The 12727-nt window shown below is 39.1% G+C and overlaps 1 protein-coding gene across 2 annotated transcripts in view; it reads right to left on the bottom strand.

Moving 5' to 3' along the window:
• The window catches only part of LOC128643898 (dynamin-2), a gene marked incomplete at its 5' end in the record, with an annotated part of 254650 nt that overhangs the window by 167020 nt on the left and 74903 nt on the right, over window positions 1-12727 (bottom strand). For both annotated transcript variants that reach the window (XM_053696670.1, XM_053696671.1), the window contains 1 exon segment: window positions 5032-5118. In XM_053696670.1, the coding sequence (XP_053552645.1) occupies window positions 5032-5118 (87 nt within the window).

The raw sequence follows: 12727 nt of genomic DNA, 5'->3' as shown, positions 1-12727 counted from the left end.
TGCAGAGAAACTAGATTTGGATGATGGAAGGGTCCCTGAATGAGAAGGTCCTGCCTAAATGGAAGCTTCCACGGCGGCAGAGAGGACATGTCAACCAGATCGGCATACCAAGTCCTGCGAGGCCACGCAGGCACGACTAGAGTTACTGAAGCCCTCTCCTGTTTGATCCGTGCAATCACCCAGGGAAGGAGAGCAAACGGTGGGAACACATAAGCTAGGTTGAACGACCAAGGCACTGCAAAGGCATCTATCAGTTCGGTATGAGGATTCCTTGACCTGGATCCATATCTTGGGAGCTTGGCATTCTGACGAGACGCCATCAGATCCAATTCCGGTCTGCCCCATCTGAGAATCAGAGTGGCAAAGACCTCCGGATGGAGTTCCCATTCCCCCGGATGAAACGTCTGTCTGCTCAAAAAATCCGCTTCCCAGTTGTCCACTCCTGGGATGAAGATTGCTGACAGATAACAAGAGTGAGCCTAGGCCCACCGAATTATCTTGGATACTTCTGTCATCGCTAAGGAACTCCTTGTTCCTCCCTGATGATTGATGTAAGCCACAGTCGTGATGTTGTCCGACTGAAAACCGATGAATTTGGCCGCAGCCAACTGAGGCCAAGTCTGAAGCGCATTGAATATTGCTCTCAATTCCATAATATTGATTGGAACTAGAGACTCCGACCGAGTCCACACACCCTGAGCTTTCAGGGAATTCCAGACTGCACCCCAACCTAGTAGACTGGCGTCCGTTGTCACTATCACCCATGAGGGTCTGCGGAAGCACGTCCCTTGGGACAGATGATCCGGCGACAACCACCAAAGAAGAGAGTCTCTTGTCTCCAGTTCCAGATCTATCTGAGGAGACAAATTTGCATAATCTCCATTCCACTATCTGAGCATGCTCAGTTGTAGCGGTCTGAGATGAAAACAAGCAAACGGAATGATGTCCATAGCCGCCACCATCAATCCAATTACCTCCATGCACTGAGCCACTGATGGCCGAGGACTGGACTGAAGGGCTCGGCATGTATTCAGAATCTTTAACTTTCTGACCTCTGTCAAGAATATTTTCATGGATATGGAATCTATTAGAGTTCCCAAGAAGGGAACCCTTGTCTGTGGAGTTAGTGAACTCTTTTTTAGGTTCACCTTCCACCCATGAGTCCTCAGAAAGGACAGAACCACGTCTGTATGAGATTTTGTCAAATGGCAAGACGACGCCTGGATCAGAATATCGTCCAGATAAGGCGCCACTGCAATACCCCGCGGCCTGAGAACCACCAGAAGGGACCCTAGAACCTTCGTGAAGATCCTGGGTGCTGTGGCCAACCCGAAGGGAAGAGCCACAAACTGAAAATGTTTGTCCAGGAAGGCAAACCCTAAGAACTGATGATGATCCTTGTGGATAGGAATATGAAGGTATGCATCCTTCAAGTCCACGGTAGTCATATATTGACCCTCCTGGATCAATGGTAGAATTGTTCGAATAGTCTCCATCTTGAAGGATGGGACTCTGAGAAACTTGTTTAGACTCTTGAGATCTAAAATGGGTCTGAATGTTCCCTTTTTTTTTGGGAACCACAAAAAAATTTGAGTAAAACCCCTGCCCCTGTTCCAGTCTTGGAACGGGACGAATTACTCCCATAGTAGAGAGGTCTCTTACACAACGTAAGAACGCCTCTCTTTTTATCTGGTCTACAGACAATCGTGAAAGAAACCTCCCCCTTGGGAGAGAATTTTTGAATTCCAGTTGATACCCTTGGGACACGATTTCCAGTGTCCAGGGATCCTGAACATCTCTTATCTAAGCCTGGGCAAAGAGAGAAAGTCTGCCCCCTACTAGATCCGGTCCCGGATCGGGGCCGCCCCTTCATGCTTTCTTGGGAGCAGCAGCGGGCTTCTTAGGTTGTTTACCTTTATTCCAAGCGTGGTTGGGTCTCCAGACAGACTTGGCTTGAGCAAAATTTCCTTCCTGTTTAGAAGAAGAAGCGGGGACTCCTTTGAAATTCCGAAAGGAACGAAAATTATTTTGTTTACCCCTCAGTTTAGCTGCTTTATCCCGTAATGTCAGAAATGATTTCTTTCAAGTCAGGCCCGAATAGGCCAAAAGCTTTGACTTAGATGACACATCAGCAGACCAAGACTTTAACCCTAACGCTCTACGCGCTAAAATGGCAAATCCGGCATTCTTAGCCGCCAACTGGGCAATCTGAAAGGCGGCATCCATAATAAAAGATTTAGCTAGCTTAAGAGCCTTAATTCTATCTAAAATTTCCTCTAAAGGAGTCTCAGTCTTAAGAGACTCTTCTAAGGCGTCAAACTAGAAGGCCGCCGCAGTTGTAACTGGCACAATGCAGGCCGTCGGTTATAAAAGAAAACCCTGATGAATAAATAACTTCTTTAGAAGACCCTCCAACTTTTTATCCATAGGTTCTTTGAAAGCACAACTGTCCTCAATAGGAATAGTAGTACGCTTAGCCAGGGTAGATATAGCTCCCTCCACCTTAGGGACTTGTTTGCCAAGAGTCCCGGACAGTGTCAGCTATGGGATACATTTTCTTAAAATTAGGAGAAGGTGAGAACAGGATACCCGGTCTTTCCCATTCCCGCGCAATAACTTCCGAGATTCTCTTAGGAACTGGAAAAACAGAGTAAGCAGGCACCTCTAAATATTTGTCCATCTTACACATTTCTCTTTTCTCTGGTGGTACCACAGTAGAGTCACAGTCATCCAGAGTTGCTAAAACCTCCCGAAGTAACAGACGGAGGTGTTCAAGCTTAAATCTGAAGGACATTACGACCGAGTCCGTCTGGGATAACACACTTCCCGAGTCGGAAAGTTCCCCCTCAGACAGAAGTACCCTGACCCCCAATTCACATCCCTGTGAGGGTACATCGGAAATAGCCATCAAAGCATCAGAAGTCTCAGGAATCAGAGTAGCCTCTGTCCTGCTGCGTTTGCCCTGTAACACTGGCAACTTAGATAAAACCTCTGTAAGGGTAGATGACATAACTGCAGCCATATCCTGCAGAGTAAATGAAGTGGACGCGGTGGAAGAACACGGCGTTGCTTGGGTGGGCGTTAAAGGCTGTGACGCTTGGGGAGAAAGTAGCGGCATACCCTGATTCTCCTCAGTCTGAGAATCATCAGACATATTTGCATTAAAGAAAATCTGTTCTTTACATTGTAAGGCCCTTTCAGTACATGAGGGACAAAAAGTAAGAGGGGATTCCACATTGGCATCTAAACAAATAGAACATGTACCTTCCTGAGGTTCAGGCATGTTAAACAGACTTGCAATGGCAATAATAGTCGTTATTTACTTGATATATTGAGCTCTGAAGACAAAACATATACTCAAAATGTTTAACTAAAAAAAAAAAAAAAAAAAATGTACTGCGCCTTTAAATAATAAAAGTGCAACAATTTTTCTGCAATCAGCCAAAACAACTTTTGCGACAATAAAAAGACCCTTGATGTGCTTCAATAAACTTAACAATATTGCTCTCTTTGCTTGTATAAGTTAAATATCAATTTCTGTCAACTGATGTCAAATGATTTTCACTTTTCAGGCCCCTGCACCTCGCCACAGCTCTGCTGCGGCGCCTAACTGCCCCCAGATCACACTGATCCTCCTGAAGTAGCGCTCTCAAGTCTCTCTGTACCCTACGAGTAAAACTGAGTTAGGCCCCACCGGAGCCTCAGAACCTTGCTGCCTCTCCGGAGCAAAACTGCACGGCTGAGCACGCGAAAATAGGCCCCGCCCACCGTGGGCGTAACGCTAGCTGTCCGAGACTGCATGGGAAAACAAAACATGTCGGTCCTCCAACTAAACTAAAACAACGCCATGTGCCCCTCTTATACACACACTTAACACAATAAAGTGCAATCTCAGTGAATATTTTATGCCAAGCCAGTTATAAAAACATAACGACTCCCAGCGTCAACCCACACAGTATATTTAAAGTGAAACACCAAACACACTATTAAATAATTAAAATAATTAAAATAAAAGGGAATTCCAGGTACACCATTACTCTTATAGTGCATACTGATTACCCCTCCCCAGTTAGGGAATAATGTCAGCCTGTTCTGATGCATCAAGTCTCCCCAGAAACAAATGACTGAACATACCTCAATGCTGCTTGTAGCATATGACAGTTCTCCACACTGAAGATGTTTCTTTACCTTCAACTGCTTAGATAACGTTTGCTAAGATCATCAACATCAGGGCAGAAAAATAAAATGTCTCCACTCCTTTTGGGAATTTAGACTGATGATTTCTCCCTGAGAAAAATAGTACTCACTGGCACCATTTTAAAATAAAAAACTTCTTGATTGAAGAATCAAAACTAACACCTCACTTTACCTCTTCCTATCACTAACACAGGCAAAGAGAATGACTGGAGTGGGAGGGAGGGGAGGAGCTATATATACAGCTCTGCTGTGGTGCTCTTTGCCACTTCCTGCTGACCAGGAGGCGTAATCCCATAAGGATGAAATCCGTGGACTCGTCATATCTTATAAAAGAAATCAGATTTTCCCAAGCAACATAGTATATCCCCTTTTAAAACTAGACAGCGGTACATTTGCAGCTTTACACATAAACTTACGGTCATCAAGAACTTAAAGAATGTCCCAAAACTCGACACTATGCAAATTAATTAGAATTTAGCCATCCAGGTCAATTAAATAGCACAACAATATCTCACAAAAAAACAGATTCTCTAAAGCCCTCTCTGGTCTGGCAAGATTTTATAAGATACTTAGTCAGTATTACAAGGTCTCTCAGATATTGTTTTAAAGGCATTTTTTTTTTAAATTTGGAACTGCGTATCTGCATGAGGGGAAAATCACTAATAGTCTTTATGTAAAGGAGAGACACTTACTTTACAATATAATGCTCAGCTGATAATTTCTCTCCATGCTGGCGAGTTTGAGAATTTGGCCAATAGTGTTTAATAAATTTTGCAAAATGAGTGCGTGAAAGCTCTATAAGAAAAGGTAAAACAAGCTCAGCTAAGCACTTACCTGATCTTTTGTTTTTCCTTCCCTCTCTCGTATATATGTTGTAACAATCCTCTCACTTTCCTCCCTAAGTCTTGGGTAAGAGGCAAGCTGCAAAAATAAATAAAAACTGAACACACATGCAGATCATTTAAATTTACTGAACTTTACTCATCAATGATCAGCTCATTTCTTATAAGTTCTCTTTTGTATAGAAATGCATTTTAATAGGGATTTGATGGTTCTAAATGGAACATTTTATGCTTTATCTGTTTCAACGTTCAACATTATATAACACTGAACAATGTTGATGCAACAACCAGTTATGTTTTGTTTAATGTTTTTAATGTGCTTGTAGCCTAGTAATTGCGAATAGGTTTGATTTATTTAGACTTGTCTGAAGCTCAGTAAATGGATTAAAACATGTAGCTATACTAAAACTCATGAAGCAAACCAATTAAAAAGGAAAGGAAGAGGGGTGTGATGGATGTAATAAAGTTTTCCTGCTTGGCTTAGTTGGTTAACCGACAAACTGCAGCAACTGTGCAAACCTCATAGTTGAAGATTCTAGTTCGTACTTTCTTTTTAAAGGGACAATCCACTCCAAAATTGTTATTGTTTGAAAAGATAGATAAACCCTTTACTACCCATTCCCCAGCTTTGCACTAACAACATTGTTATATTTATATACTTTATAACCTTTATCTGCCTGTTTCTAAGCCCCTGAAGCTGACTTTAAGTGCATTTTATTAGCTTTTCACAGCAAGACAGTGCTAGTTAATGGGTGTCATATACATAACATTGTGCTCACTCCCGTGGAGTTACAAATGAATCAGCACTGATTGCCTAAAATGCAAGTTTGTAAAAAGCAACGAGATAAGGGGCAGTCTGCAGAGGCTTAGATACAAGGTAATCAGAGAGGTGAAAAGTATATTAATATAACCGTGTTGGTTATGCAAAACTGGTTAATGGGTAATAAAGACATTATCTTTTTAAATAATAATAATTCTGGAGTAGACAGTCCCTTTAAGGTTGATAAGCTCAGTGTAATTAAGTTATATAGCAGTAACTTGTTTTTTAGCTCATGATAATCAGTTAATCACACATGCAAAATTTTAGCTCCAGTTTTCTATAAAAAAAAAAAAATCTATATAATTATATTATTATAAAGGCTTCTAAATTTTATCATAAAAATTTAAAAATGTTACACCTTCAGGTTACATATTAGGTTACAATGCAATCATTAGAAGTCAGAAAACAACCATAACAGTTCAGTATACTACCTGCTAAGGGCATCTTTAAAAAACAGATTTATAAAATTTTGTTTGCTGTGTTTTAATCTCCCACATAAAGTGTAATTTCCCTTTTTGATTGGAGGATTTTTCAAGTTATTTATTGCATAATAAATATAAACGCTAGGTTAAAACACAGATGATTAGTTGAACTTAGACGTGTGACTACTGCAATTGACTTTCAACATTTACGAAACAGATTGATGCTTTAAGAGCTGTATTTTATGTGTACGTATTTTCCCTTTTGCTGGAATATAAGCTGTTCTTGCCATTTGCATACATTCATATCTTGGTAAAGCCAGAAAATGCTCAGTCATGGCAGTTTACAGTTCTACAGTAAGATTTAGTATATAAAAGCAGGTCGGAGCACATTGATTTGACATTCTTTATTGATGGAAATGCTATGAGTGGACTTGGCTAGGAAGGAAACATCCACTATGCCTCAAAAGTGCACATCTATCTTGGTAAAGCTTGTGACAACCACACCTCACATAGGAGCATGTGCGGCAAATAAACTTAAAGGGACGCTGAACCCAACTTTTTTCTTTCGTGATTCAAAGAGCATGACATTTTAAGCAACTTTCTAATTTACTCCTATTATCAAATTTTCTTCATTCTCTTGGTATCTTTATTTAAAATGCAAGAATGTAAGTTTAGATGCCAGCCCATTTTTGGTGAACAACCTGGGTTGTTCTTGCTGATTAGTGGATAAATTCATCAACCAATAAAAAAAGTGCTGTCCAGAGTTCTAAACCCCCAAAAAAAAGCTTGGATGCCTTTTTCAAATAAAGATAGCAAGAGAACGAAGAAAAATGATAATAGGAGTAAATTAGAAAGTTGCTTAAAATTGCATGCTCTATCTGAATCACGAAAGAAAAAAATCTGGGTTCAGTGTCCCTTTAATGACAGAAGGAAACGGGAAAGCTTTTTTAAAACACTTTTTCTGGATCATGAGTGTTTAATTGTGATTACCATGTGCGTTTAATTGCTGAAATTTGCTATGAGTTTAAATGTCCCTTTAAATCATAAAATTCTAAAACTAGCTTCTAAGTAATAGCAGGAAAACACTAGAGATGAAACAGACTTGGTTTAATGTATTCATGCAGATTCATAAAAAGGAGAGGGAGAGAAAGACAGGAAACTAACTTTGCATAAAACATTTGCAAATTATTTATTTGGTAACGCATTTTCATAATCAGATTTGTAAAAGGAAACAAAAACACAGAAATATAATGCAGTAAATGTTTAACAATAGTCACAAAGCTTTAAACGTACTTGTCAACCCTTAAAGTGATGGTAAATCACAGTGTTTAGGAAAGGATAGGATTTACCAGTGCTTTAAAGGTGAAAACGTCAATAGCATTTTGTCGTGTGCGGCCAGAGGCGCTGAGCTCGGCATAAACGCACAAGCAAATGCAGGAACTTCCAGTATGAAGTTTTTTTATACTTCATGACTAAAAGTCCCCTTTATTTATAGCACTAGCAAATCCTAGCGTTTTCGAAAACTATATATTCTTTAGTAAAATAAGTATTAAAACTGTATGATAAAGATGTGCCCATATATATTAGAGATAATCTTCCTGCTTACTCATGTGTGTATGAAACCTGAACATGTTTGGATGCCATACATGCATTATAAGGTAGTTAGCGTTAACATCTCAGTAATAACTTTATAAGATATATCTAAATGATTAATGTTACAGACACTATTTTACATATGATGCACAAATTGTATAAACATTAGAAACTGTTACAATATATATAATTTATTTTAATAAAGAAATGACCAGTTCTGTGCCTTTAAATGGACATAATACTCATATCCTAAGTCACTTGAAAGTGATGCAGCATAACTGTAAAAAGCTGTCAAGAAAATATCACCTGAAGATTTCTTTGTAAAAAGGGAAGATATTTTACCTCACAATTTCTTCAGCTCACCAGTATAAGTGCTCTGGTAACAGTTAGTTATTCTTCAACTGCTGTAAAGCTGCAAAGTGAAAAAAATAAAAACAAACAAAAAAATAGCCAATCAGCATCCGCAGTGCTGAGGTCATGCATTGCTTTGCTGTGTTCTCATGAGATTTCATAGTAAACTTCCTAAAACTGAATAGACAAATAACATGTCAGATGCATGCTCCCTTGCAAGACCTGGGACTAGCATCCTGATTACAATGGGGTGTGAATATTTAGGAGATTTTGAGTTAAATATCTTTCTTTTTTACATAGAGATGTTCAGGTGATATATTCTAGTCACCGTTTTACACCTATGCTGCATCACTTTCAAGCAATTCAACATTTGGGTGTCATGTCCCTTTAAAGAAATAGTAAACACCTTGAGAAAGTTTATGTAAAATGCTTGGTTATGCGTAATGAAACAACTTTGCAAAACACTTAGTTATTTTGTCCCCTTTTCATGTAAATTAGCTTTAAAGGAACATGAAACCCATATTTTTTCTTTCATGATTTAAAAAAAAAAAAAAAACATGCAATTTAAACAACTTTCTAATTTACTTCTATTATTTAATTTGCTTCATTCTCTTGATATACATTGCTGAAAAGCATATCTAGATAGGCTCAGTAGCTCCTGATTGGTTGCTGCACATAGATGGCTTGTGTGATTGGCTCATCCATATGCATTGCTATTTCTTCAACAAAGCATATCTAAAGAATGAAGCAAATTAGAAAATAGAAGTAAATTGGAATATTGTTTAAAATTGTATTCTCTACTTGAATCATGAAAGAAAATTTTTGGGTTTAGTGACCCTTTAACTTAAAAAGCACCCTGCTGACACATCAAGGCTAACCCTGCTACATGTCCCTAATTGGCTTTTTCAGAGAACAACTGCAATACAATGTACTTTATCCTAACGTGATCATGTCTAGCCTTGTTATCTACAGACTAAAGCCCAGATTGGCACCTCCAAATAAAGTAAACAAAGGGTGGCATTTGGCTACTGAAAGCTAATTGCAATTTAAAGGATCTTAAATTGTTTTAAACGCTGTAAGACTTGGCTGATAAGTTATTCTAAAGCAACACAACAAAAATGTCTTGTAATTACAATATTTATACTGTCCCTTGCTGCTTCCACTCACTGTTAAAACACATGTGCAATATAGTCTATAGGTGCACTTCCGCAGCCTTGAATATGCACAGTAAAAGTTTTGCCTCTCAGCCCCATGTCAACAAGCAGCTGGGAATGCACACCAATACACTATAATGGTTTGAATGACATAAGCAATATAGTCCATGGGTGGCCTTCCCCAGTCATACACAGTAAAAGTTCAGTAATTCTCTGCACCATGGCAAAAAGCAGCTGGGAACACATTTGAAAAGGACAATAATGGCTTGAAGGATAAAGTCTCTGACTGACTGTATTACTACTGCCTTCTGATTAAGAAGTACTAGCAATGGAGCGGCACAGAGCGATCCACTTTAAAGTGATAGTAAATCTTAGTGTTTTTGAAACACTAGCATGAATCTATGAAATTAAATGGACCTTAATTCATGATTTGGAACTGAATGAGCTAAAACATAACTATTTCTTTCATACAGGTGTTGACAGTCCACAATCCATTACTCATGGGAATTACTCTTCCTTGCCCCTAAAAGGAGGCAAAGATTCCCAAACCCCAAGAGCTCTATAAAACCCCTCCCACCCCTCTTTGCCTATGTTGGAGAAAGGTGAAGAATGAAAATGTGCTTACTATTCTTCAGTGAGAGGGGTTCTCAGACTGAGTTGAGGCCCATTTCCCCTCAGAGTGCAGTGCTTGTAAGAGGGTTGAATATGGAATATGGGTAGTGACTTTTTTACCTCATGGGAAATTAGCCACAAGTCTTCCACATGTGTCGCAGGGACCTGTCCTTTGCCTCCTCCAGCTGGGTCTTCAGTACACTGCTATTCCATATCCTCTGCTGATATATTATTTCGGCACCAGTTTGGCTTTCTACTGGTGTGTCTTCTGGTAAGTAGTATTTTTATTATTTGGCACTCTCTAAGCCTTTTGGGTAATATACACACACATTATTTTTGGTACGCAATGTTTTTAGTTTTTTTTTTCTCCCTCTTACATCGGCCTTGACATCGGGTCTGCATGTTGAGTAATTGTCCCCCAAATTTAGTATAGTGTGCTTTATAAACTAAAACAAGTCTCTCTCTCTCTCTCTCTCTCTATATATATATATATATATATATATATATATATATATATATATATATATATATATATATATATATATATATATATATATATATATATATATATATATATATATATATATATATATATATATATATATATAAATAAATAAATAAACTTTGCTGCCACTTATCCCTTTCGCTGCACTAGTTTTCGTGCCATGAAGAAGTTGTTTGTTATCTCTACAGTGACTGGTGGCTAGACAGCTTTTCTTCCTCAGGACAGGAGTCTAAAGGTTATCCCGGAGCTTTTTCGCCTGCTTCATCTGAACAGGGAACAGAAGTCAATTTTCTCCTTTCAGAAACAAGGTTTCTTTGGCCCTGCCTAGAAGCCAAGTTCCATCTGTATCAAGTCTTAACAGTCCAATAATCTACTCCCCTTTCCAATGCTGCATAAAGGTATGGCCCCTGAGACAGAAGTTTTAATAGGTTTTCTGTCTGTTTAGGATCCTTGGGTTTGAAAACATAATTTATGCTTACCAGATAAATTCCTTTCCTTCCTGGCAGGGAGAGTCCACGACTTCATTCCTTACTGTTGGGAAATACAACAACTAGCCACTAGGAGGAGGCAGACACACCCCAGTCAAAGGCTTAAATATCCCTCCCAGTTCCCCTATGCCCCAGTCATTCTGCCAAGGTAACAAGGAAAAGTAGGAGAAAGATCAGGGTATAAAGGCGCCAGAAGAAATAATATAAAAAAGGAGCTGTCCAACAAAAAAGGAAATTTATGCTTACCTGATAAATTTGTTTCTTCTTAGACACGATGAGTCCACGGATTTCATCCTTACTTGTGGGATTTTCACCTCCTGGTCAGCAGGAGGAGGCAAAGAGCACCACAGCAAAGATGCTATATATAGCTCCTCCCTTCCCTCCCACTCCAGTCATTCGACGAAAGTTAGGAAGAGAAAGGAAAAGCCAAGGTGCAGAGGTGTCTGAAGTTTACAAAAGTAATAACATGTCTCAAAGAACAGGGCGGGCCGTAGACCCATCGTGTCTAAGAAGAAACAAATTTATCAGGTAAGCATAAATTTCCTTTTCTTCTTAAAGACACAATGAGACCACGGATTTCATCCTTACTTGTGGGATACAATACCAAAGCTAGAGTACACGGATGATAAGGGAGGGACAAGACAGGAAACCTAAGTGGAAGGCACCTCTGCTTGAAGAACCTTTCTCCCACAAACAGCCTCAGCCGAGGCAAAAGTATCAAATTTGTAAAATTTAGAAAAAGTGTGAAGAGAGGACCAAGTTGCAGCCTTGCAAATCTGTTCTACAGAAGCTCCATTTCTGAATGCCCATGAGGAAGCAACAGCACTAGTGGAATGAGCCATAACTCTTTCAGGAGGCTGCTGTCCAGCAGTCTCATATGCAAAACAGATGATACTCTTCAGCCAAAAAGAAAGAGAGGCAGCCGTAGCTTTCTGACCCTAACGTTTTCCAGAGAAAATGACAAACAAAGACGACGACTGGCAAAAATCCTCAGTCACTTGTAAAGAAAAATTTCAAAGCACGGACCACGTCCAGAAGATACAGGGTCGTTCCTTCTGAGAAGAAGCATTAGGACATAAAGAAGAAAAAAAAACAATCTCCTGATTAATGTTCAGAAACAACCTTAGGAAAAAATTCTAAAGTGGAACATAAAACTACCTTATCTGAATAGAAAATAAGGTAAAACTCATACTGCAATACCGAGAGCTCCGACACTCCACAAACACAGGAAATAGCAACAAGAAATAAAACTTTCCAAGATAACAATCTGATATCGAAGAAATGCATAGGCTCAAACGGAGAACCAATAAGAATTTTAAGAACTAAATTCAGACTCCAAGGAGGAGTAACTGCTTAGAACACAGGCCTGATCCTGACCAAGGACTGACAAAATAATTGTACATCCGGAACCTCCGTCAGACGTCTGTGTAACACAACAGATAATGTCGATATATGACCTTTTAGGGAAACTAGACTATAAACCTTTCTCCAAATCTTCTAGGAGAAAATACAAAATTCTAGAAATCCTAACTCTACTCCATGAGTAGCCCTTGGATTCACACAAAAGAGATATGTACGCCATATCTATGGAAAAAATCTCTTATCTTTTATTTTTTAGTTACAGGCTTGCTAGCCTGAATCATTGTCACTATGAACGAGTCAGAAAAACCCGCTTAGACAAAATTAAACGTTCAATCTCTAAGTAATCAGCCTCAGAGAAACTAGAGTTAGGTTAAAGAAGGA

This window comes from Bombina bombina, unplaced genomic scaffold (genome assembly GCF_027579735.1).
Source record: "Bombina bombina isolate aBomBom1 unplaced genomic scaffold, aBomBom1.pri scaffold_487, whole genome shotgun sequence".
Lineage (NCBI taxonomy): Eukaryota > Metazoa > Chordata > Amphibia > Anura > Bombinatoridae > Bombina > Bombina bombina.
This window is presented reverse-complemented; position numbering and strand designations above follow the sequence as displayed.